The 26,195-nt window shown below is 50.2% G+C and overlaps 2 protein-coding genes across 15 annotated transcripts in view; one reads left to right on the top strand and one right to left on the bottom strand.

Moving 5' to 3' along the window:
• SPEN (spen family transcriptional repressor) overlaps positions 1–20,855 on the top strand; it is a 99,611-nt gene extending 78,756 nt beyond the window's left edge. For 5 of the 6 annotated variants that reach the window (XM_039473557.2, XM_074380116.1, XM_074380117.1 and 2 more), the window contains 7 exons: positions 817–930; positions 2,274–2,374; positions 8,213–16,403; positions 17,607–18,089; positions 18,257–18,451; positions 19,148–19,306; positions 19,740–20,855. In XM_039473557.2, coding sequence (XP_039329491.1) covers positions 817–930; positions 2,274–2,374; positions 8,213–16,403; positions 17,607–18,089; positions 18,257–18,451; positions 19,148–19,306; positions 19,740–19,871 — 9,375 coding nt within the window. In that variant the 3' untranslated portion in view covers positions 19,872–20,855. The other variant, XM_039473556.2, reaches the window with a different exon arrangement.
• Positions 20,856–22,238: 1,383 nt separating this feature from the next.
• Positions 22,239–26,195, bottom strand: part of ZBTB17 (zinc finger and BTB domain containing 17) — a 36,072-nt gene continuing 32,115 nt past the window's right edge. For 6 of the 9 annotated variants that reach the window (XM_074380122.1, XM_074380123.1, XM_074380124.1 and 3 more), the window contains 11 exons: positions 26,010–26,135; positions 25,261–25,490; positions 25,019–25,161; positions 24,621–24,921; positions 24,132–24,219; positions 23,923–24,039; positions 23,727–23,847; positions 23,409–23,539; positions 22,895–23,104; positions 22,697–22,807; positions 22,239–22,618 (listed from right to left, as the gene is read on the bottom strand). In XM_074380122.1, the coding sequence (XP_074236223.1) occupies positions 22,335–22,618; positions 22,697–22,807; positions 22,895–23,104; positions 23,409–23,539; positions 23,727–23,847; positions 23,923–24,039; positions 24,132–24,219; positions 24,621–24,921; positions 25,019–25,161; positions 25,261–25,490; positions 26,010–26,135 (1,862 nt within the window). In that variant the 3' untranslated portion in view covers positions 22,239–22,334. The remainder of the gene's footprint in view (positions 22,619–22,696; positions 22,808–22,894; positions 23,105–23,408; positions 23,540–23,726; positions 23,848–23,922; positions 24,040–24,131; positions 24,220–24,620; positions 24,922–25,018; positions 25,162–25,260; positions 25,491–26,009; positions 26,136–26,195) is intronic. The other 3 variants (XM_010345557.3, XM_010345556.3, XM_074380125.1) reach the window with 2 other exon arrangements.

Raw genomic sequence — 26,195 nt, forward strand, 5'->3', positions numbered from 1 at the left:
CCTGGCAGATAATACATTAAATGTAGCTTTCGTTGTTTAGAAATACACATCTTAAAGATTGCCTGTATAAAAAAAAAATCCACAGTTTTTTTTGTTTTTGGAAATAGTGTTTCGCTCTTGTTGCCCTGGCTGGAGTGCGATGACGCAATCTCAGCTCAGTGAAACCTCTGCATCCTGGGTTCAAGCGATTCTCCTGCCTTGGTCTCCCAAGCAGCTGGGATTATAGGCATGTGACACCACACCCAGCTAATTTTGTATTTTTAGTAGAGACAGGGTTTCTCCATGTTGGTCAAGGTGGTCTCAAACTTCTGACCTCAGGTGATCTGCCTGCCTCAGCCTCCCAGAGTGCTGGGATTACAGGTGTGAGCCACTGCCCATGAGCAAACATCCATAGCTTTTAAGACAGTTGTGCTACTTGTAGCCACAATTCACAGAAATTCATTGTTGTTCTTTTTTCCTTCCTTTCAAGGGTGTTTTTTTTTTTTATTGTTGTTGTTGGTTTTGCTTTTTTGTTTTGAGCCAAACAAGACTAATGCTTTACTGAAATATAGTATAGTGATCAGTCAACATGGAAAACAAAGTAAAGTACAGAAAAACAAAGGCATAATCTCTCAAGCCACACTGTCTATGATTCTGAACAGTTTCTGCACATTTTATTGTGCTTGCTACAGCATGCATTACACGTTTTTAAAAATAGAATAAAATATATAAAAATATATTTTTTCTCATCAGTGTCCTTGTGGTTTAGGATTTTGTTGGGACTGACACTGCTAAGTCCAGTGGATGAGGCTCTTACTTGTTTTTTCTTTTTTGCAGGTGGTGTTTGACCGCTTAAAAGGCATGGCTCTCGTTCTCTACAACGAAATCGAATATGCACAAGCAGCTGTGAAAGAGACCAAAGGGAGGAAAATCGGTGGGAATAAAATTAAGGTGGGAATAAAATTAAGGTGTACAGAATGACTTTAAACAGAAGCAAAACAAAGCTATATTTAAATCTCACCCTCTTGAGCTGGGTGTGGTGGCTCATGCCTGTAATCCTAGCCTTTTGGGAGGCTGAAGTGAGTGGATCACCTGAGGTTAGGAGTTTGAGACCAGCCTCATGAACATGGTGAAACCCTGTCTCTACTAAAATTACAAAAAAAATTAGCCAGGCGTGGTGGCACATGCCTGTAATCTCAGCCACGTGGGAAGTTGAGGCAGGATAATTTCTTGAACCCAGGAGGCAGAGGTTGCAATGAGCTGAGATCATGCCATTGCACTCCAGCCTAGGTGACAGAGTGAGACTCCATCCCAAAAAAAAAAAAAAACAAAAAAACAAAAAAACAACTCACTCCCTTAGTAACTAGCATTTCATAGGCTGCCAATAAGGGGAGTGGTTTACAGAACACACATTCTGTATCATTAACGTTCAAGGGGAATATTACGATTTTATGCTAAGCTACTTGTAGGCACAGCATCTTTAAACCATAAGCCACAGATCCTTCCCTAAAAATCCTCTCATTCAAAAAAATGTGCCTCTCAGTGCTCTTAGTGCTGATGCTCACACAGACATTCTTAGTGCAGGTTTGACCACAGTCACCTGTGGGTGTCTGACACCCAGGGTCTCATAGTATCAGTCCAGCATCCTGAATGATACATCTTTCTCTCCTTTCCTACTCTCCGGAAGAGTGGGTAGCCACTGAAAGCATAATTGTATGTCTGGTTTATGTATTTAAAAACTTGTGTTCGTGGTAGTTTTAAGAAATTTATGCACTTAATAACTATGATGGTTAGGTTCAAAGAAGTATTTTTAAAAATATTGATAGATATTTTAAAATATCTATTCATTTGATATTAATAGATATTTAAATGAGATTTTGATAGCTGATGGGTATCATTTGCTTTAATAACTTTGAGGCCCAGCTGTGAGTAAAGTTTAAATATTCATATTTTGCTTTATATTCTAACTGTACTTCTGACAACAGAGATTGCTGGATTTAGTTGATCTGATTACTTAAATCGCCATTTCAGTTTTCCATTTTGCTTTTTTCACTCCTTCACAATTGGGTTTGAAACTTTAAATTTCATTCCTTTATCACGACTTAAACAGAATTTGAGAGATTTCAGGTTAACAAAACATAGTTTCAGTTATGAGGATTGTTTTACTTGAGATACATTGCTCTTTCCTGAAATTTTCTCAGAAGGGCTATGTTGTGAAGAATTTTCAAATTTGATAACATTTTTTCATCTTTAACATTTGAAACTTGCATCAAACATGTTTTTCTTTTTTAAAGGTGGATTTTGCAAATCGGGAAAGTCAGCTGGCTTTTTATCACTGCATGGAGAAATCTGGTCAAGATATCAGAGACTTTTATGAAATGTTAGCTGAAAGAAGGTATGTATTTTAAACCTATCAGTGTAGCTTGAGTTTTAATACAGAAACTTAAGATGGCATTAAATTTTATTTTTCACTCTTTACCCCTGCTTTCATCCTCTAGAATAGAGAATGATTCTCTTTTATCACTTCACAGGTAAACACAGGTTTATTTTTTGAATCCAGTTTTCAGGTGACTCCTGTGGGTTTGGAATGACCTGTCTGGATTTCTCATTGAATGTTCCTAGAGCTTGAAAGAGTTACTGTTTTACCAGGTGATGACTTCATGTACCTTTTTTTTTTTGAGACGGAGTCTCAACGCTTGTCACCCAGACTGGAGTGCAGTGGCATGATCATGGTTCACTGTAGCCTCTTTCTAACAGGCTTAAGTGATCCTCCCACCTCAGCTTATCATGGCTTACTGCAGCCTCTGCCTCACAGGCTCAAGTGATCCTCCTACTTCAGCTTCCTGAATAGCTGGGACTGCAGATGCTCGCCACCACGCTGGACTAACTTTTGTAGAGATGGGGTTTCTCCATGTTGTCCGGGCTGGTCTTGAACTGCTGGGCTCAAGTGATCCGCCCGCCTTGGCCTTCCCAAGATGCTGAGATTATAGGTGTGAGTCACTGCACCTGGCCAACTTTAGGTACCACTAATCATAAATACATATCATCCTGCTTACAGTTGTTTTTTTTGTTTGTTTGTTTGTTTTTTTTGAGACAGAGTTTTGCTCTTGTTACCCAGGCTGGAGTGCAATGGCGCTATCTCAGCTCACCGCAACCTCCGCCTCCTGGGTTCAAGCAATTCTGCCTCAGCCTCCCGAGTAGCTGGGACTACAGGCGTGTGCCACCATGCCCAGCTAATTTTTGTATTTTTAGTAGAGACAGGGTTTCACCATGTTGACCAGAATGTTCTCGATCGACAGGGTTTCACCATGTTGACCAGAATGTTCTCGATCGACAGGGTTTCACCATGTTGACCAGAATGGTCTCGATCTCTTGACCTCGTGATCCACCCGCCTCAGCCTCCCAAAGTGCTGGGATTACAGGCGTGAGCCACCGCGCCCGGCCCTGCTTACAGTTTTAAAGTAAATTATTAATATATGTTAGAGTGCATTATAAACTGTTAAATAGCTACATATTTAGTAATGACAACATCCAGGTTGTCACTGTACATGTGCTCATACATTTAATTAAAAATAAAACAACTTCCAAAAGAATATCAAGAGCTTTATTTTAAAGTTGAATCTCTTAAATAGTCAGAGTGAATCAATAAGCCAAAGCAAATGTAAACTGGTGACTTTGACAATGTGCAGGACAAACCTGATTTCCACTTGTTAATGCTTTCAGTCATGGTTATGTAGTATTTAATATTTTTTCTGCTTAACAGACCAAAATATAGTAAAACATCTTAAGATAATGCCACTAGATTCTTCAATAGCTGATTACTTTTGAAAATGGAAATATGGTCCATACAGTCAAGCTGTTTTTCCAGACATCCCTCTGATTAAATCTGCTGGAATGTTCCCACTAGTTCTCCACTTCTATACGTACGTGTTAGACAAAAGGTTTGTGTGAAAAATGCCTTTAGATACTTGTTCAGAGTATGAAAAGGACTCCATGGCAAGATGAGTCAAGATGGGGTTGTGCTGCCACAAGCCCTGTTGAATACATTCCCTTTCTACTGCCTCTTCTTGCCACTTCATTTTTGATAGCAAATATTAACATATATTAATTCATTTCTTAGTGGAATATTGTACAACAGTCATTGAATACTTGGTGCTTTTTTTTTTTTTTTTGAGATGGAGTCTCATTCTGTTGCCCAGGCTGGAGTGCAGTGGCGCAACCTTGGTTTACTGCAACTTCCACCTCCTAGGTTCAAGTGATTCTCCTGCCTCAGCCTCCTGAGTAGCTGGGACTATAAGCGTGTGCCCCCATGCCCATCTAATGTTTGTATTTTTAGTAGAGACGGGGTTTTACCATATTGGTCAGGCTGGTCTTGAACTTGACCTCGTAATCTGCCTGCCTTGGCTGCCCAAAGTGCTGGGATTACAGATGTGAGCCACCACGCCGGCCTGTTTGGTGCTTTTTAAATGAAAAATGCTCTCTACGGTCAAAATCTCTAAAGCCCAAACTTAATCAGGTTTTGATAGTTTCTCACCAGATCAGAATCCAAATCACAAAGCTTCAGAGATTGACAGTCCTGTAGCTAGCACATCAGGCCTAGTAGGCTTTCTCAGTTGTGTGAGTGTAAGAGAGGAGAGTGAACATAAGATTGTGTGTCCACATGCAAGAGGATGTGTGTGTCTTAGGAGAGAAAAAAGTTCTCCATGCTGCCTCCCCAAGTAGCAATTTGAATTCATTGTTAATACAGTAAATACTTACCAGAATTCTTATCTATACATGAGTGGAAAGTATCTCGGAGGCCTACTTGCACCTAAAACATAGAAAATCCATTAACATCCTCTGTGTACATTAAATATTTTTAAGAGAGCAATTTTGTGAGGGTTGAATAATGTAATGTGGGTGTTACTTCCTGTATATTACTACTTAAAACTCAGGTTTTTTTTTTGAAACTGAGTTTCACCCTGTTGCCCAGGCTGGAATGCAATGGCACTATCTTGGCTCACTGCAATCTCTGCCTCCCAGGTTCAAGCAGTTCTCCTGCTTCAGCCTCCCAAGTAGCTGGGATTACAGACATGCACCACCATGTCCAGCTAATTTTGTATTTTTAGTAGAGACAGGGTTTCTCCATGTTGGTCAGGCTGGTCTCAAACTCCCTACCTCAGGTGATCTGCCCACCTCGGCCTCCCAAAGTACTAGGATTACAGGCATGCGCCACTGTGCCTGGCCAAAACTCATTTTTTTCTGGTAATGAACTAATTGGCTTTGGCTTTGTTCTGTGTTATTTATCCCTCTCAAGTGGTGGTTATCTCCTCATGAGGAAGCAGGAGAGAGTGGGACCCTCAAACCTGTGACCCAGGTTTGCCCTGTGTGGTTTCAGATGGCAGTGCTTATGGAATGCATTCTTTGCAGCAGACCTTAAGGATCTTGCTTCCTCCATAGAATGGAAGTTATCTCACTGAATAGTTGATGCATGAATGAAAAAAATGTTTAATGCTAATGGTAATTCAGCTCAGGAATGTAGATGACAACTGTATTTGCACAGGGCTTTGTCATTTTCCAATTAGTATTTCATTTGATCCCTCAAGTACTCTGTCAGGTAACCCCTTTTTATGGAAGGAACGTTTGCTAATAAGGTCACAGGCCACAAAGGGGTTGAGCTGAGGATAAACCCCAAGTTACTACCTGCTAGTACATTGAGCTTACCCTTTACCAAAGTGGTTCTCAAGATGAATTTACAGGATCACATTGTGATTCAAATGACATCTACTTTTATGGTACTTTGCATATTGTGTGGTTTTGTGAACAGTGTTCTTTCTGAACCTTTTTGGAGTTCCTCAGTGTCCCTGTACATGGTCCAAGTGCCAGTTGTGCTGTCCCTGCTTAAGTTGTTGAATTCTTTGAGGGCCAGACTGCTTATTTCTTTTTGTGGTCATGGGGCCCGGCAAAATAAGTATTTGTTAAGTTGAACAGTACTCCAGCATGAATGCTTATACACATATGTTTCTGCCTCCTAAAACATTTTTTCATATTATTACTTTTTAAATTTTTATTAAGTTTTTTTTTTTTTTAGAGATGGGATTTTGCTGTGCTGATCCTGCCAGTCTTGAACTCCTGGCCTCAAGCAGTCCTCCCACCTTGGCCTCCCAAAGTGCTAGGATTATAGGCCAGAGCCACCATGCTTGGCTCATATTTTTAGAAATAGTTTTAGTTTGCTTAATTAAAAAAATCTTGACACTGTGTTTTAAAAATAAGACTCAAGCCTACCATTAATATGGGCAGTAAACTAATGACTGTTCTAGGTGTCTTACTCACTTTATAGTTTTTGAAGGTATACAGTGGGTTCACCTTCATGTGGAAAATACTTCCTCAAAGTATGTATTTATGTTGGTAATGAGTTAAATTAGCCTAATTCCATGTCTAGTAACAGTTATTTACGAGATGGCTGGTCAGTATTTAGACAAGGAATCTGATTCCCTTCCCATGGAGCTGTGGAAGGATCATCTTCAGTTAAACCACGTATCATAGATACATAATAAAATATTTCATTTGAACCGAGAAATTTCAATATAAATACATGTAATAGGCTAGGCGTGGTGGCCCATGCCTGTAATTCCAGTACTTCAGGGGACTGAGGTGGGCAGATCACCAGAGGTCAGGAGTTTGAGATCAGTCTGGCCAACACAGTGAAACCTGTCTCTACTAAAAATACAAAAAAATTAGCCAGGTGTGGTGGCACATGCCTGTAGTCCCAGCTACTCAGGGTGGTGGTGGTGGTGGTGGTGGTGGTGACATGGGAGAATCGCTTGAACCCCAGAGATGGAGGTTGCAGTGAGCTGAGACTGTGGCACTGTACTCCAGTCTGGGAGACAGAGTGAGACTCTGTGAATGAATGAATGAATGAATGAATGTGTGATCGATGCTTCCAGTGTTGGAACGTTCAGTCTAGATGCTTCATTTGCTGTTCAAAGGAGTTGGAACATCATTTAGTAGCAGCTTTGATATATTTTTCTGAAGTTCATTCTTTCAACAAATAGTTGAGTGTCTGCTATGAGCCAAGTGCTGTTGTAAGAGCTAGAGAAATTTTGGAAGACAAAGCCTGTGCCTTTATGGGGCTTAAGTTCTAGTGTTCTTTCAGTGAGCTGCTAATGGTAATATTATCTGGAATGAGCCAGCTGTACCTACGTGAGAGAACAAACATTGCTGAGAAAGAGTGAGTGAAGGAAGTGATTGGCCTCTGATACAGGTGTATCTAATTTCGTATATGTTCTTGTGTATAAATGTAATCCTCTTTTGAATGCACCAGACAGGTCTCTGTGGGAGAAAACCTTTGGTAAGTTCCTTAAAACCGGAGGTGTTCTCTCATGGTGCTTGCAGTCATCCCTGGTTTGTTAGCTGGCAGCCGGGGGGAAAGTGACAACATTTACTGAGGCCCAGTGTTTGCCTAGGATTATGGTAGGGAAGTTTTTACAGTTGCTATCTTAATCTTTTAAAGAGCCTTATGAGGGAAAGCTGCCATCATTTTATGAGTGAGGAGACTGAGTTCAGAGGGCTTAACCGGGTTCCAGTGTATTATTTAAAAAAAACCTGTGAATTAGACAGAAGTGTTACCAATATCATACAGGTCACATAGATGGTAAGATTTTAGTTAAAATTTTTCTTTTTTTTTTTTTTCTAAACAGTGCATTTATTTCCCAAGTTGTGGTAAGAATATCTTTTGGTAGAATAGTAGTTTTATGGGAGACTTAGGAGTGTGGGGACATTGTCCAATAACTAGTGTTTGCTTTGCAATCACACCGGAGTTACCAGAAACATTGAAAAAGGGTTGAACCACCACTGTCCAATAGAAGCATAATGCAAGTTCTGCAAGTTCTGTATATACAATTTTAAATTTTCTAGTAGCCATACTAAAAAGTAGACAAGGTGAAATTAATTTTCTTTAATATATCTAAAATATTGTTTTAACATATAATCAGTCTAAATAAATTATTGGGTTTTCTTTTTCTTATAAACTAGGTTTGCAAAATTGAGTGTGTATTTGACATACACTTCTCAATTTAGCCAGATTTCAAGTGCCTAGTAGCTACTTGAAGCAATAGTGGACAGCCACTACAAACTAATCATTTCACAAATGATTAAATAATGTCAAAGATTTTTTTTAGAAGCAGGAGTTTCTGATTTCCTGCATAAGTGATGAGAAAACAAAAGAACTAATATCTTTCTTATTTTTTGGCAGAGAGGAACGAAGGGCATCCTATGACTATAACCAAGATCGTACATATTATGAGAGTGTTCGGACTCCAGGCACTTACCCTGAGGATTCCAGGCGGGACTATCCAGCTCGAGGGAGAGAGTTTTATTCAGAATGGGAAACTTACCAAGGAGACTACTATGAATCACGATACTATGATGATCCTCGGGAATACAGGGATTATAGGAATGATCCTTATGAACAAGATATTCGGGAATATAGTTACAGGCAAAGGGAACGAGAAAGAGAACGTGAAAGATTTGAGTCTGACCGGGACAGAGACCATGAGAGGAGGCCAATTGAACGAAGTCAAAGTCCGGTTCACTTACGACGTCCACAGAGTCCTGGAGCGTCTCCCTCTCAGGCAGAGAGGTTGCCCAGTGATTCTGAAAGGAGGCTTTACAGCCGATCCTCAGACCGGAGTGGAAGCTGTAGCTCACTCTCCCCTCCAAGATACGAGAAACTTGACAAATCTCGTTTGGAGCGCTATACAAAAAACGAAAAGACAGATAAAGAACGAACTTTTGATGCCGAGAGAGTGGAGAGAGAGAGACGCTTAATACGGAAGGAAAAAGTGGAAAAGGACAAAACTGAGAGGCAGAAACGCAAAGGAAAGGTTCACTCCCCTAGTTCTCAGTCTTCAGAAACTGACCAAGAAAATGAGAGAGAACAAAGCCCTGAAAAGCCAAGGAGTTCTAATAAACTGAGCAGAGAGAAAACTGACAAAGAAGGAATAGCAAAAAACCGCCTAGAACTCATGCCTTGCGTGGTTTTGACTAGAGTAAAAGAGAAAGAGGGAAAGGTCATTGACCACACTCCTGTGGAAAAGCTGAAAGCCAAGCTTGATAATGACGCTGTGAAGTCTTCTGCCTTGGACCAGAAACTTCAGGTCTCTCAGACGGAGCCTGTAAAATCTGACTTGTCTAAACTGGAATCTGTTAGAATGAAAGTACCAAAGGAAAAGGGGCTTTCAAGCCATGTTGAAGTGGTGGAGAAGGAGGGCAGGCTTAAAGCCAGGAAGCACCTCAAGCCTGACCAAGCTGCGGATGGGGTAAGTGCTGTGGATCTGGAGAAGCTGGAAGCAAGGAAGAGGCGCTTTGCAGATTCCAGTTTGAAAGCAGAAAGGCAAAAACCAGAGGTCAAGAAAAGCAGTCCAGAGATGGAAGACGCTCGCGTGCTTTCAAAAAAGCAGCCAGATGCATCCTCTAGAGAGGTCATTCTGCTGAGGGAAGGAGAGGCTGAAAGAAAGCCTGTAAGGAAAGAAATTCTTAAGAGAGAATCTAAAAAAATCAAACTGGACAGACTTAACACTGTTGCCAGCCCTAAAGACTGTCAGGAGCTTGCCAGTATTTCTGTTGGGTCTGGCTCAAGGCCCAGCTCAGACCTACAAGCAAGACTGGGAGAACCAGCAGGTGAACCTGTGGAAAATCAAGAAATCCAATCAAAAAAAACCATTCCCTCAAAACCACAGCTCAAACAGCTGCAGCTATTAGATGATCAAGGATCAGAGAGAGAAGAAGTTAGGAAAAACTATTGCAGTCTTCGTGATGAAACACCTGAACGTAAATCAGGCCAAGAGAAATCACATTCAGTAAATACTGAAGAAAAAATTGGCATTGACATCGATCACACGCAGAGTTACCGAAAACAAATGGAGCAGAGTCGTAGGAAACAGCAGATGGAGATGGAAATAGCCAAGTCTGAGAAGTTTGGCAGTCCTAAAAAAGATGTAGATGAATATGAAAGACGTAGCCTTGTTCACGAGGTAGGCAAACCCCCTCAAGATGTCACCGATGACTCTCCTCCCAGCAAAAAGAAAAGGATGGATCATGTCGATTTTGATACTTGCACCAAGAGAGAGAGGAATTACAGAAGTTCACGCCAAATCAGTGAAGATTCTGAAAGGACTGGTTGTTCTCCCAGTGTTCGCCATGGTTCCTTCCATGAAGATGAGGATCCCATAGCCTCCCCTAGGCTAATGTCAGTAAAAGGGTCTCCTAAAGTAGATGAAAAAGGCCTCCCTTATTCTAATATAACAGTCAGGGAAGAGTCTTTAAAATTTAATCCTTATGATTCTAGCAGGAGAGAACAGATGGCAGATATGGCCAAAATAAAACTATCTGTCTTGAATTCTGAAGATGAACTAAATCGTTGGGACACTCAAATGAAACAAGATCCTAGCAGATTTGATGTGAGTTTCCCAAACAGCATAATTAAGAGAGACAGCCTTCGAAAAAGGTCTGTACGAGATCTGGAACCTGGTGAGGTGCCTTCTGATTCTGACGAAGATGGTGAACACAAATCCCACTCACCCAGAGCCTCTGCATTATATGAAAGTTCTCGATTGTCTTTTTTATTGAGGGACAGAGAAGATAAGCTACGTGAGCGAGATGAAAGACTCTCTAGTTCTTTAGAAAGGAACAAATTTTACTCTTTTGCGTTGGATAAGACAATCACACCAGACACTAAAGCTTTGCTTGAAAGAGCTAAATCCCTCTCGTCATCTCGAGAAGAAAATTGGTCTTTTCTTGATTGGGACTCCCGATTTGCCAATTTTCGAAACAACAAAGATAAAGAAAAGGTTGACTCTGCTCCAAGACCTATTCCATCCTGGTACATGAAAAAGAAGAAAATCAGGACTGATTCAGAAGGGAAAATGGATGATAAGAAAGAGGACCATAAAGAAGAAGAGCAAGAGAGGCAGGAATTGTTTGCTTCTCGTTTTTTACACAGCTCAATCTTTGAACAAGATTCCAAGCGATTGCAGCATCTAGAGAGAAAAGAGGAAGACTCTGACTTCATTTCTGGTAGGATCTATGGGAGGCAGACATCTGAGGGAGCAAACACCACCAGTGATTCCGTTCAGGAGCCAGTAGTTCTGTTCCATAGCAGATTTATGGAGCTCACACGAATGCAACAGAAAGAAAAAGAAAAAGACCAGAAACCCAAAGAGGTTGAGAAACAGGAAGATACAGAGAATCATCCCAAGACCCCAGAATCTGCTTCTGAGAATAAAGAATCAGACCTAAAAACTCCACCTTCCGTTGGGCCTCCCAGTGTCACAGTCGTAACTCCAGAATCAGCCCCATCGCTAGAGAAGACCACTGGCGACAAAATGGCGGAGGCGCCTTTGGTACCAGAAGAGAAGACCGTGGAGCCAGCCACTGTCTCAGAAGAAGCAAAGCCTGCGTCGGAACCGGCTCCTGCCCCTGTGGAACAGCTGGAACAAGTGGACCTGCCTCCAGGAGCAGATCCCAATAAAGAAGCTACCGTGACACCAGCGGGTGTTGAGGAAGGTTCATCAGGTGACCAGCTGCCTTATCTGGAGGCCAAGCCTCCAACTCCTGGGGCCTCGTTTTCCCAGGTAGAGAGCAGTGTAGATCCGGAGCCTGACAATACCCAGCCACTTTCAAAACCAGCTCAGAAGTCCGAGGAAGCCACTGAGCCAAAACCTGAAAAGCCAGATGCCACTGCTGATGCCGAGCCTGATGCAAACCAGAAAGCCGAAGCTGCTCCTGAGGCTCAGCCCCCAGCTCCTGAAGATTTAGAGGCTGATCCTCCAGTTGCTGCAAAGGATAAAAAGCCAAACAAAAGCAAACGTTCCAAGACCCCTGTTCAGGCAGCTGCAGTGAGTATCGTGGAGAAGCCTGTCACAAGGAAGAGTGAGAGGATAGACCGGGAAAAACTCAAGCGGTCCAATTCTCCTCGGGGAGAAGCACAGAAGCTTTTGGAATTGAAGATGGAGGCAGAAAAGATTACAAGGACTGCTTCTAAAAACTCTGCTGCAGACCTTGAAAATCCCGAACCAAGTTTGCCTCTCAGCCGAACAAGGCGCCGGAATGTAAGGAGCGTCTATGCAACCATGAGTGACCACGAAAACCGCTCTCCCATCAAAGAGCCTGTTGAGCAACCAAGAGTGACCAGAAAAAGATTGGAGCGAGAGCTTCAGGAGGCCGTGGCGGTTCCCACCGCTCCTCGGAGGGGAAGGCCTCCAAAGACACGCCGGCGAGCTGATGAGGAGGAGGAGGAGGCCAAGGAACCTGCAGAAACACTCAAGCCACCTGAGGGATGGCGGTCCCCACGGTCTCAGAAAACGGCAGCCAGTGGCGGCCCCCAAGGAAAAAAGGGAAAAAATGAACCAAAGGTGGATGCTGCACGTCCTGAGGCAGCCACTGAGGTGGGCCCCCAAGTAGGCGGGAGAGAGAACCCCATAGAACCCAAGGCTGCTGAGGAGGCAGGAAGTGAACAGAAATGTGACAGAAAAGACATCAGCACAGACAAAAATCCTCCTGAAGCCGCCTCTGTCGAAGTTGTAGAGAAAAAACCAGCCCCTGAAAAAAACTCCAAATCAAAGAGAGGAAGATCTCGCAACTCCAGGTTAGCAGTGGACAAATCTGCGAGTCTAAAAAATGTGGATGCTGCTGTCAGTCCCAGGGGAACTGCAGTGCAGCCAGGGGAGAGGGAAGCAGGGGTGGTGGCCATCTCCCCTGAGAAAAGTGAGAGTCCCCAAAAGGAGGATGGTTTATCCCAATTGAAAAGTGATCTAGTTGATCCAGACAAGGAACCAGAAAAAGAAGACGTGTCTGCCTCTGGGCCGTCCTCAGAAGCGACGCAGTTGGCCAAGCAGGTGGAGCTGGAGCAGGCTGTGGAGCACATCGCAAAGCTCGCTGAGGCCTCCGCCTCTGCTGCTTACAAGGCAGATGCACCAGAGGGCCTTGCCCCAGAGGACAGGGACAAGCCTGCACACCAAGCAAGTGAAACAGAGCTGGCTGCAGCCATTGGCTCCATCATCAACGACATTTCTGGGGAGCCAGAAAACTTCCCAGCAGCACCTCCACCTTATCGTGGAGAATCCCAGACAGATCTGCAGCCCCACGCACAGGCGCTGCAGCCTTCTGAGGAAGGAACAGAGACCAGTGAGGCTGTGTCTGGCATCCTGGAAACTGAGGCTGCTACAGAATCTTCTGGGCTACCAGGCAACGCTCCTGGTCCCTCAGCAGGCCCAACAGATACCAAGGAATCCAGAGGAAAAAGCAGTGAAACCTCACACTTGGTGCCGGAAGCCAAAGGGTCTAAAGAAGTGGAAGTTGCTCTTGTTCGGAAAGAGAAAGGGCGTCAGAAGACAACCCGATCACGCCGCAAACGGAACACAAACAGGAAAGTGGTGGCTCCTGTAGAGAGTCGTGTCCCTGAATCTGACCAAGCTCAAGGTGAGAGTCCTGCTACAAATGAGGGGACGACAGCACAACACCCTGAAGCCCCACAGGAGGAAAAGCAGAGTGAAAAACCCCATTCCACTCCTCCTCAGTCATGTACTTCCAACCCAGGCAAGACTCCATCTACAGAGAATTTGTCCCAAGAAATCAGTGTTGAGGAAAGGACTCCAACCAAAGCGTCTGTGCCCCCAGACCTTCCCCCAACACCCCAGCCAGTGCCAGTGGATGAGGAGCCTCAAGCCAGGTTCAGGGTGCATTCCATCATTGAAAGTGACCCGGTGACCCCACCCAGTGACCCAAGCATGCCCATACCCACGCTGCCTTCTGTAACTGCAGCAAAGCTCTCATCTCCTGTTACCTCTGGGGGGATCCCACACCAGAGCTCGCCTACTAAGGTCACAGAGTGGATCACAAGGCAGGAGGAGCCACGGGCTCAATCCACCCCATCTGCAGCTCTTCCCCCAGACACAAAGGCTTCTGACATCGACACCAGCTCCAGCACCCTGAGGAAGATTCTCATGGACCCCAAGTATGTGTCTGCTACAGGTGTTACTTCCACTAGTGTCACCACGGCCATTGCAGAGCCTGTCAGTGCTGCCCCTTGCCTACATGAGGCTCTGCCCCCTCCAGTTGAATCTAAAAAGACTTTAGAAGAAAAAACAGCAGCTCCAGTGACTAACAACTCTGAGACACAAGCCTCAGAGGTGCTGGTAGCTGCTGACAAGGAAAAGGTGGCTCCAGTCATTGCTCCCAAAATTACCTCTGTTATTAGCCGGATGCCTGTTAGCATCGATCTAGAAAATTCGCAGAAGATAACCCTGGCAAAACCAGCTCCTCAAACCCTCACTGGCCTTGTGAGTGCCCTCACTGGTTTGGTGAATGTCTCCTTGGTCCCAGTGAATGCCCTGAAAGGCCCTGTGAAGGGCTCGGTGACCACACTGAAAAGTTTGGTGAGCACCCCTGCTGGGCCTGTGAACGTCCTGAAGGGGCCTGTGAATGTTCTTACGGGGCCAGTGAATGTTCTCACCACTCCAGTGAATGCCACAGTGGGCACAGTGAATGCCACCCCAGGCACAGTCAATGCTGCTGCGGGTGCAGTGAATGCCACAGCAAGTGCAGTGAACGTCACAGCGGGTGCAGTTACTGCTGCATCTGGTGGTGTGACAGCCACAACAGGCACGGTGACGATGGCAGGGCCAGTGATTGCGCCATCAGCAAAGTGCAAACAGAGAGCGAGTGCTAATGAAAACAGTCGGTTCCACCCAGGGTCCATGCCTGTGATCGACGATCGTCCGGCAGACGCGGGCTCGGGGGCGGGGCTGCGTGTGAACACTTCCGAAGGGGTTGTGCTCCTGAGTTATTCAGGGCAGAAGACCGAAGGCCCACAGCGGATCAGTGCCAAGATCAGCCAGATCCCCCCAGCCAGTGCAATGGACATTGAATTTCAGCAGTCAGTGTCTAAGTCCCAAGTCAAACCGGATTCTGTCACGGCATCACAGCCTCCACCCAAAGGCCCTCAAGCTCCTGCAGGCTATGCGAATGTGGCCACCCACTCCACACTGGTACTGACCGCCCAGACATACAATGCCTCTCCTGTGATTTCATCTGTGAAGGCCGATAGGCCATCCTTGGAGAAACCCGAGCCCATTCACCTCTCTGTGTCCACACCTGTCACTCAGGGAGGCACGGTGAAGGTTCTCACCCAGGGGATCAACACGCCCCCTGTGCTGGTTCACAACCAGCTGGTCCTCACCCCAAGCATTGTCACCACGAACAAAAAGCTTGCTGACCCCGTCACCCTCAAAATTGAGACCAAGGTCCTTCAACCGGCCAACCTGGGGTCCACCCTCACACCCCACCACCCTCCTGCTCTGCCCAGCAAACTGCCTACAGAAGTGAACCACATCCCCTCAGGGCCCAGCATCCCAGCAGATCGAACTGTCTCCCATTTGGCAGCTACAAAGCTAGACGCTCATTCTCCTCGACCCAGCGGACCCGGGCCATCCCCATTCCCAAGGGCAAGCCACCCCAGCAGTACTGCATCCACTGCACTCTCCACCAATGCCACGGTCATGCTGGCCGCAGGCATTCCAGTGCCCCAGTTCATCTCCAGCATCCACCCAGAGCAGTCTGTCATCATGCCACCCCACAGCATCACCCAGACTGTGTCCCTGAGCCACCTGTCCCAGGGCGAGGTGAGAATGAACACTCCCACGCTACCCAGCATCACCTACAGCATCCGGCCAGAAGCGCTTCATTCTCCTCGGGCACCGCTGCAGCCCCAGCAAATAGAGGTCAGGGCCCCACAGCGTGCCAGCACCCCACAGCCAGCCCCAGCCGGCGTGCCTGCACTGGCCTCCCAGCACCCTCCTGAGGAGGAAGTACATTACCACCTTCCCGTCGCTCGAGCCGCAGCCCCTGTTCAGTCAGAAGTCCTGGTCATGCAGTCTGAGTACCGGCTGCACCCCTATACCGTGCCTCGGGATGTGAGGATCATGGTGCATCCACACGTGACAGCAGTCAGTGAGCAGCCCAGGGCCACGGATGGGGTGGTGAAGGTGCCACCAGCCAGCAAGGCCCCTCAACAGCCTGGGAAGGAAGCTGCCAAGACACCAGATGCCAAAGCTGCCCCCACCCCTAGCCCTGCCCCCACCCCCACCCCCACCCCCGTCCCCGTCCCCGTCCCCGTCCCCGTTCCTGTTCCCACCCCTGCCCCTGCTCCTCATGGTGAGGCCCGCATCCTCACAGTCACCCCCAGCAACCAACTCCAGGGGTTGCCTCTGACGCCCCCTGTGGTGGTGACCCACGGAGTGCAGATTGTACACTCCAGTGGGGAGCTGTTTCAAGAATACAGGTACGGTGACATCCGCACCTACCACACCCCGGCCCAGCTCACACACACTCAATTTCCTGCTGCTTCCTCTGTTGGCCTGCCTTCGAGGACCAAGACAGCTGCTCAGGTGAGTGAGCCAGGGGTCTCCCCACTGTCTGCCGGGCGTGTGCCGGTGGGACTCAGCAGGCTTTGAAGCAGAGATGTGTTAAGGAAATCAGGGGCTAGGTGTAGTGGCTTGTGCCTGTAATCCCACCACTGTGGGAGGCCCAGACAGGAGGACTGCTTGAGCCCAGGAGTTCGAGACTAGCCTGGGCAACATGGCAAAACCCCATCTCTACAAAAAAAAAAAAAAAAATTAGCTGGAGGTGGTGGCACACATTTGTGGTCTCAGCTACTTGGAGGCTGAGGTGGGAGAATCACTTGAGCCCTGGAGACACAGGTTGCATTGAACCAAGACTGTGCCACTACACTCCAGCCTGGGTGACAGAGTGAGACCTGCCCAGTCTCAAAAAAAAAGAAAAAAAAATCAGGCTGGGCATCTGGGCGAAGTGGCTCCCGCCTGAAATCCCAGCACTTTGGGAGGTAGAGGCCAGCGGATCACTTGAGGTTAGGAGTTCAGCCTGGCCAAAATGGTGAAACTGTCCATACTTAAAAATTCGCCTTTTGGTAAAGATAGTGGTTGAGTACAAGTGAACTGGTCAGCTATCCCTAAAGATGATTTTTTTTTTTTTTTTTTTTTTTGAGATGGAGTTTCGCTCTTGTTACCCAGGCTGGAGTGCAATGGCGCGATCTCGGCTCACCGCAACCTCCGCCTCCTGGGTTCAGGCAATTCTGCTGCCTCAGCCTCCTGAGTAGCTGGGATTACAGGCACGTGCCACCATGCCCAGCTAATTTTTTGTATTTTTAGTAGAGACAGGGTTTCACTATGCTGACCGGGATGGTCTCGATCTCTTGACCTCGTGATCCACCCGCCTCGGCCTCCCAAAGTGCTGGGATTACAGGCTTGAGCCACCGCTCCCGGCCCTAAGATGATCTTTTTATGAGTTTAAAGAGCTTTCTTAGTTCTGAGATGAAAGGATTAGATCAGATCATGTCATGGGGAGCTCTGCATATGGGGAGGGAACTCTTGCTGGGTGGTGTCGGCCGGAGGTAATAGGAGATCTCTTCTTACTCTGAGAGCAGCTCCGTTGATTCAGGCTCCTGCTGTGGGCCTGACTTGACAGGAGATGCCACGTCTGACCCTTTCCCTGTGGCCCTTTGGGTCATTTGTTGGGCGTAGGGTTTGTGCACAACAGACTGACTGTCCCTTTGCCTTCCTTCCCGACCCCAGGGCCCTCCTCCTGAAGGTGAGCCCCTGCAGCCTCCTCAGCCCGTGCAGTCCACACAGCCTGCCCAGCCCGCACCACCCTGCACGCCCTCCCAACTCAGCCAGCCCGGCCAGCCACCAAGCAGCAAGATGCCTCAGGTGTCCCAGGAGGCAAAAGGGACCCAGACAGGAGTAGATCAGCCTCGCCTCTCAGCTGGACCTGCAAATAGGCCACCTGAATCTCATGCCCAGGTTCAGAGGGCACAAGTGGAAACAGGCCCGACTTCCTACCCCTCCCCCGTGTCTGTCTCAATGAAGCCTGACCTTCCAGTCCCTCTTCCTGCTCAGACTGCCCCAAAACAGACATTGTTTGTCCCAACAACCTCTGGCCCCAGCACCCCACCAGGACTGGTTGTGCCACACACTGAGTTCCAACCAACCCCCAAACAAGATTCCTCTCCACACCTGACTTCCCAGAGACCTGTGGATATGGTTCAACTTCTGAAGGTAAGCATGAGCAGGGGCCGCCCTTCCTGGCCCCACAGATTTTATGCCATGTTAAATGTCCTAAGATTCCCTAGTTAACAGACCGGCAAGCTACAGCCTCAGGTGTATCCAGTGTGGTTCAGCCCTCCAGCCATGAGCTCACTTCATGTTTGTTTCCCTGTGAGCAGAAGTACCCCATCGTGTGGCAGGGCCTGCTGGCCCTCAAGAATGACACAGCTGCTGTGCAGCTCCACTTCGTCTCTGGCAACAACGTCCTGGCCCATCGGTCCCTGCCGCTCTCTGAAGGAGGGCCCCCACTAAGGATCGCCCAGAGGATGCGGCTGGAGGCATCCCAGCTGGAAGGGGTTGCCCGAAGGATGACGGTAAGACTCTGAGGCCCAGGTGAGCAACTGCCCTACCTGCGACGAGGGAAGACGGAGATGGCCCGTCAGCCCGTCTCTGGCCTGTCCTGGAAGAGTTAACTATGTTCTTGCTGTTGTTGAAACGGTCTCACTCTGTTGCTCAGACTGGAATACAGTAGTATGATCTCTGTTCACTGCAGCCTCCGCCTCCCGGGTTCAAGCCATTCTCCTACCTCAGCCTCCTGAGTAGCTGGGATTACAGGCACTCACCACCAGGCCCAGCTAATTTTTTGTATTTTTAGTAGAGATGGGGTTTCACCATGTTGGCCAGGCTGGTCTCGAACTCCTGACCTCAAGTGATCTGCCCACCTCAGCCACCCAAAGTGCTGAGTTTACAGGAATGAGCCACTATACCTGGCCAGTAACGGTGTTCTTGAAGTGGGCAATGAAGGGTCCATTCTGCTTCTACTTGGTGGGGGGATGTAAAATGCCTCTAGATCCTGAAACAAGGCTTTGCATTTTTAAAAAGTATTTTTTAAATCAACTTTCTCAGGTTGAAAAAAGCTTTTTTTTTTTCCATTCAAATATCAGGGTAGACTTTAAAGTCATCTTGTGGGGCAGGGGGAGGGGGGTTTGTGGACCTGATACTGTGGATTGGACATGGGTTGCTAGTCGACTAGGAGGCCTCTCCTTACTAGCTATTGGCCTCTCCCTCAGGTGGAGACAGATTACTGTCTGCTGCTGGCTCTGCCCTGTGGCCGTGACCAAGAGGATGTTGTGAGCCAGACTGAGTCCCTCAAGGCTGCCTTCATCACTTACCTGCAGGCCAAGCAGGCAGCAGGGATCATCAACGTTCCCAACCCTGGCTCCAATCAGGTCGGTTTTCCTGTGTCCTTCCTTCACATGTACACCCACAGGTGGGGCTGGTCAGGGTAGGTGGGCTGAGTCATCTGGTGCCCACTACATATGGTCCCAGAGCTTCCCAGAGGTGGGCAAAGGGGCATTTTGGACAGAAGCCAGCAGAGCACACAGGGCAGCGTGCCATCGCCCATCCTGGAGAGAAGCTGGGGACCACTGGGAACACAGGTGTCCGTGAGATTAACGACAGGGAGAGGCCCCAGGGGTTCCTGTTCATAGTTTTCTGACACCTGGTAGGTCTTCCAGTGGACATAGTCCTGGAGACATTTGCTGGCTGGGGACTGAGCCTGGTTCTTAGCATTGGGCCTCTTCAGGTCCCCCCAGTGGAAACGGAGTTGCGGGGTGATGAGAAGACGGAGGGTCCCATGTTGCTCTCTCGTCCTGTTTCCAGCCCGCCTATGTGCTGCAGATCTTCCCGCCCTGTGAGTTCTCCGAGAGTCACCTGTCCCGCCTGGCCCCTGACCTCCTTGCCAGCATCTCCAACATCTCTCCCCACCTCATGATTGTCATTGCCTCCGTGTGAGCTGCTGAACAGTCACCACCTCAGTGAATCAAAACAAAGGGCAACCCAGCCAAGCAGAGGAAGAAGCTGCTGAAGGGGAGACTCCACTGCCAGACGGCCAGCCTCTCGCTGTCCGGCCGCCCGGCTCAGTCGGACAGACTTCCTCTGGGAGTGGTGCTGCTACCTTGTATGTTTACATGATGCTTTACCCCAAGGACACATCACCAACCGATGGACTTGCAGACACCCTGGGGCTGGGTTTCTCTCTCCTCTTTTTGGAGAAAAAGAACAGGGCAGTGGAATAAAAAAATTTTTTTTTTGTTTTTAAGAAACAAGAAAACAGAACTGCCTTTGCACTAAATTAGTGACTTGGACTTTTGCCCAGTGAAGACAGGCTGTGACACTCTGGATGTCTCGTGTGTATAGACACACATCGTGGACTCAACGCAGGAAAGACTTCAGACTTCTGCTGAGACCTTGGGGTCAAGGAACATTTCATTGGGTTTTTCTCCCTTGCTCATTTGGATGCATCACCTTAATTCTCCTGCTACCACCGTCTTTGATTCACCGGGATGTACAGTTTACAGTTGAGCAAACAGAAAGGTTTTCTCTGGTGGGATATGCAGAACTTGGGATGTGTGTATATATAAATATATAATATATATAAATATATATAATACTGACTGAAAAAATCCAATCCCCCGACATACATTTTTTTTAATCTGTGCCAAAAATGTGTTTTCAGAGGAAATCTTATTTTCATATTCAGACTTTGTATTGCCCACTCATTTGTATAAGTGCGCTTCGGTACAGCACGGGTCCTGCTCCCGCGATGTGGAAGTGTCACGCCACCTGTACAGAAAGACTGGCTAACCCCTCTTCCGATTACCTTGACCTCTCCCCCAACTTCCTAACACTTATTAATTTATGAAACTGTTTTTCTCAGCGCAGTTTTGTTTTGTGTGTCCATTGGATTACAAACTTTATTAAAAAATATAAAACACACCGAGTGTGAATGTGATTGCCACTTGGGTGGGAGGATGAACCCTGGGTCCTTGGCTTATGGGAACAATAAACCCTCACCCCGCTTTTGCTCCCCATGTCAAGTCTGTACATGGGACCTGTTTCCCTTCTGCCTCCTGGGCGGTCCTCCCCCCCCCCCAAGTATAGTTTTGTCTTGTACAAAAGAGATTTTTGTCATCGACATGGAACTTAACTATTTCTCACTCTTGTGGTGTCTTCAAGGTCCTAATTGGTCCTTAGGTAACGTGGACGGCACTTCCAATTTTGATACAGAATATAGCCACGCTCCATGTTGTCTCAGAAGTGTCTCGGCAAACTTTGGTTTCTTGTCTCTTGCCCCTCCCTTTCCAGTGTGAAGCAGGCAGTGGCCCTGCTTGGGATCCTTGGGGCTCATTTGATCCTGTATCTGCCTCCAGACAGGAGGATGAAGGTTGTGGACAGGCTTCTCCTGCAGCTGGATCCTCTACAAGCTATGGAGTTGGGGTAGGGACAGGGACACGGACACTAGAGAGTTCGTCTCACTTGCAATGTCAGTGGGCTCCTACAGATGGGCCTGTTCCGGTGCGAGAAGATGGCATCCCCCTCTAAACGGTGGAGCACAGGTGCTGGGGTCAACTGTGGGAAGGGGGTCGAGACAGTACCTCCCGACTCCTTGCTGACAGGAGTGAGAGCTGCTCTGCCAGCCCCCCAGCTCCCCATCAAAGCTCTTGGCTACTCCTTCCTGTTCCTCTGGGCTCCCAGCCTGGTGGCCCAGATGCCATCTTTTGAACCTTCCCAAAAGATGATGGCACTGGCTTGGCCTTCGTCCTCGGGCCACTCTGCTGAAGCAAGTGTGGCATCCGTCTCCTCCCCCAGGCCCATCAGAGCCAGGCGAGGGACCTGGGCCTGGCACTCTCCTTGGCCTATCTTGCCACTCTCGCTGAAAGGACCCCTAAGGCAAACCTGGCAGTAGTGTGGCCTGTGAGCCAGCTTTGCCCTGGTAAGCAGTTGTTGGCTGCCCCTGCTGGTCCCTTCTCCAACTTCCCAACCTCTCCTCAACCTGGGCAGAGGGGGAGCAGGGTGATAGCTGTGCTCGCTGGGGGGCGAGGGGAGGCTGGGCTCTAAAGCTGAACAGGTGAGACGCCTCCAAACAGAAGACGGGATGAGGACGTAGGGCACAGGGTACCGCAATCTCTCCAGCCCGAGTATGCTGCCCACTCCTCAACTTGGGGCAAAGCAGCCAGCCTGGCTCTGGTTCCAGTTGCATTCAACAGGAGGGATGGGCTGACCTTCCCAGGAAGGCTGGTCCTGAGTGTTGCAGCCCTTCCGTGGCATCAGCCCTAACTGCCAACTCCCCACCCACTCCACAGGGACCTATAGGCAGCATTAGAAAATAATCCAATTTATTCTCTCTAGGGAACAGGTCACCCTTCCAGGGTGCCATCCATCCTTAAATAAACAGTCAAGAGAAGGGCCGCCAGCTCACTCGGCAGGCGGTGGACATTCAGGAGCTGTAAGGGAGGTCTCTGCCAGTGCAGGCTGGCCCTCAGCCCCGTCCCGAGGACGGAAGACCAGCTCCCCAGCCTGCAGCACCTGCCCAGCAGGCCATGTGCCACCTGGCCCATACTGCTGGTAGAAGTCCGCGTCTGTCTGGAACATGACCAGTGCCTGTGCTGTATGGATCCGCACGTGCTGAGCCAGACTGTTGGCATCCAGGAACTTGTCCCCACAGGAGTCACAGGCGTAGAGGATGTGAGTGTTGGGGTCTGCGGAGGTGGGGCTGCAGTCAGAGTGGGAAGGACCCCCGGCTCCACCCGTCCTCACACCCGGGTGGCCCCTCTCACCTTCTTCCTGTACTTGCTTCACAGCTTTGCTGATCTCGGCCTTCAGGACTTCCGTCTCATCGGCTGTCACTGCAGCTCCCACTGGCACCACTGCGGGCAGAGTTTCAGGGCCTAAGGCAAAGGCACAGGCACTGCCCCATCATCGACACCCTGGCAGCAAGCTGCCTGTGACTTCCCTCTGCTGCCCACAGCCCGCACCTGTGAGCTGAGTGACGGCTGTTGCCGCCAGTGCCTCCGTGGCCAGCGTGACCATGTCATCCACAGTGACCACGCTGACCTCACTGCCCTCCTCGGGCTCCAGGATCTTGATGCCTGCCTTGCCCTGGTGCACGGTCTTCACGTGGGAGCGCAGGTTGTCTACCCGGTTGAAGCCACGCCCACACTTATCACACAGGTAAGGCTTCTCTCCTGGGGGAGCAAGGTTCTCTCTTTCCTTAGGGGGAAGGGGCCACAGGGGGTGGGGTGGGAGGCCCTCAATGACTCCTTTGCCCAGCAACCCTTTTACAGCAGGAAGTGCTCTGGGAGGGCCACTAGAGCTGCACAGATGCCTCCCGTGACATTGGCTCTTCAGGAAGCTCTAGGAAAATGGGGTCCTCATTTGAATGGAACTGCCTTTAAGGTCACCTGCAGCAAGAGGCAGCACCTGAGGCTGGGGTCTGGGGGTCCCTTCCTTCTCCCTGCTCCCCACAGGCATGGTGGGGGCACGGCTCACCCGTGTGGATGATGATGTGCTTGGACAGGTCCCCCACGTTCACGAAGGCCTTGCTGCACACGCTGCACTTGTGTGGGCGGATGTTGTCGTGGTGGCGAATATGATTGGCCAACTGGCTGGACTGGACGAACCTGTGGGGCCACAGGGAGGAGCTCCCATGGAACCGCCGCAGCCTGGGCCTCCTGCCTCCCCCTCTAGACTGAAAAGGACCCCTGGTGTGGGCAGCGGTCATCCCAGTCCCCAGCCAAGCCCCCAGTTTGTCTTCTGGGCCCCTCACTGTGGGGTGTCTGGGCGATGGATGTGGCGGCGGGGCAGGACCTCTTGCCACAGCGCTCACAGACGTAAGGCTTCTCCCCGGTGTGCTGGCGCACGTGGGCGATGAGGGAGCTGGCCTGGGTGAAGGCCTTGCCACACATCACACACTGGCACGGCTTCTCACCTGGGGGCCAGGAAGAAGGTGTTGGTGTCGGTTCCTCCCCGTGCCCTCCCAGCCCGGGTGTGGCCGTTCACCCACCCGTGTGGATTCGGACGTGCCTCTGCAGGGCGCCGGGGTCCGCGAACTGCCGCTGGCAGTGGATGCACACGTAGGGCTTCTCCCCGCTGTGGATCCGCAGGTGCCGCTTCAGGTTCCCTGTGGCAAGACCAAGGGTGAACCTGCCGTGGGGCACCACTGGTGGCCGAGGAGCAGGGGTGTGAGGTCAGCCAGGGTAGCCCTGGCCCTACCTGAGGTGGTGAACTGCTTTCCACACTCTCGGCACTTGAGGGGCCCGTCCGCGATGTGGATCTTCAGGTGGGCCTTCAGGTTCCCCACCTGTGCCCAGGGAGAGGTCAGGGGGGCCACCCCGCAGAGCTCGGCCGTGGGCCCTCTCACCTGCCCCTCCCCCCAAGGAGCAATCGCTTCTCAGGCTTGCCACGACCGTGAAGGCTCCATCTCTCCTGGGTCAGGAGAGCTCCCAGGTCCCAGGGGTGAGAGGCAAGCCACCCTACCCCATTCTTTCAGGCCCAGACCCCACCCTGACTCGGCCTGCCCTCCGGGTTGCCTCTGCGGAGCAGCCAGGAGCTCTCCTGCGCGAGTGGCTGGGGCTGGCCCTGCTTCCTGGGTGAAGAGACTGATGAGCTCCTTGAGGCCGGGGCTGTGCTACCCGCCACCCTGTGGCATGCGCGGGGCTGCTGGGGGCTCCCAGCTGCTGGCTCGGGGAGGGGTCCGCACACCTGGTTGAACTTCTTGTCGCAGTGTGGGCACTTGTGCTCCTTGTCCGTGTCGTGGGTCTCCAGGTGGCGCATCTTGGAGGTGGGGTCGGAGAAGGAGCGGCCGCAGTAGTCGCACTGGTAAGGCTTCTCGCCGCTGTGCACCAGCTGGTGGCGCTTGAGGTTGCCCGAGGTGGTGAAGAGCTTGCTGCAGTCTTCGCAGCGGTAGCGCGCCTCGCCCGAGTGCCGCTTCTTGTGCAGGTTGAGCAGGCTGATGAGCCGGTAGCTCTTCCCACACTCCTCGCAGCCGTAGGGCTTCAGGGGGCTACGGGGCCAGAAGGCGACAGGGAGGCAGGGCTCGCCGGCGCTCGAGAGGCCCGGCCAGGCAGGGGCCAGGGCAGGAGGCCAGCCTGGGGCAGTACCTGTGTGTCTTCTCGTGGGCCTTGCACGCGGCCGGGTCAGAGAAGGCCTTGCTGCACTCCCGGCACGAGAAGGGCTTCTCCCCCGTGTGGATTCGGATGTGCCGCTTGAAGTTCCCCGTGTGCGTGAACTCCTTCCCACAGTCCTGCGGGTGCAGCGGGGAAGCGGGGCATGAGGGGCAGCGAGAGGGGAGGCTGGAGGGGAGGGGAGGCCGGCGGGGAGGGCTGGCCACGCTCCCCCGCACCTCGCACTTGTGGATGACGGAGCCGTAGGCCTTGGATTCTGTGCGGTCGCCGTAGGTGCCTGGGCGCAGGCCCCGGGCCTCGGTGCCAAGCTCCTGCCCGGAGTCTGTGCCTGCCGACTCCTCGTTCTCGTTCTCCTCGGGGGCCTCTCCGTTCTCCAGCTGGGGGCCCTCCTCCTTGACCTCCTCCTCTTGCTCCTCTTCCCCTTTCCAGGCAGGCTCCACCTCCACTTCTGTGGAGAGAAGGGCGGGGCACGGAGGTGCCTCAGAGGGTGTCAGGGCCTCGCACCTAGGCCTGGGGCACTGGCAACATGTGGGAGGGACAGTAGATGGCCCCAGCACTGGCCAAGGAAAACCCGCTGGGGGTCTGTGACCTCGATATTTGCCGCTTGGGGGATGCAGGGGGGCTGGCTCAGCCAGCTGGGGTGGGCGCTGTCAGCCAGCAGGCTCTGGAGGGTTGCTCTGGGTGGCAAGGCACCCCTGCCTGGTGCTCAAAGCCGAGAAGCAGGAGAAGCTCTGGGGCCTGGAAAGATGTGGCTGTGCTCACAGACACACGGCTAGCATGGTCAGCCAAGGAACGACCTTGAGACTCGGGAACATGCAAAGACCAAGTGTGTCCGAAAGCTGGAGTGCATGGTGGCTCCAAGTGGGACTGGCTGGAGGTGGGAGGAGGGCAGGCCCCAGTGCGCAGTGGAGGCAGGGCCCTGGGAGGATGCACCAGAGAGGGCCTGGTCCTGGCTGGGCGGGGCTACCTTGCTCCGCACTCTCCGACACAGCAGCCTCAGCTTCTGCAGCAGCCATGCCACTCGTGGGGTCTGGCTTGAGCGCCACAGGGGGCGGCTCCCGCGGCACGTCGGCTTTCTCTGTCTGCTCTGCACCTGAGTGGGGGAAGCACCGGAGGCTGGATTGCTACCCTCTGCCCAGGGGTCGGATTCCTC

Source organism: Saimiri boliviensis, chromosome 11 (genome assembly GCF_048565385.1).
Source record: "Saimiri boliviensis isolate mSaiBol1 chromosome 11, mSaiBol1.pri, whole genome shotgun sequence".
In the NCBI taxonomy this organism is placed as follows: Eukaryota; Metazoa; Chordata; class Mammalia; order Primates; family Cebidae; genus Saimiri; species Saimiri boliviensis.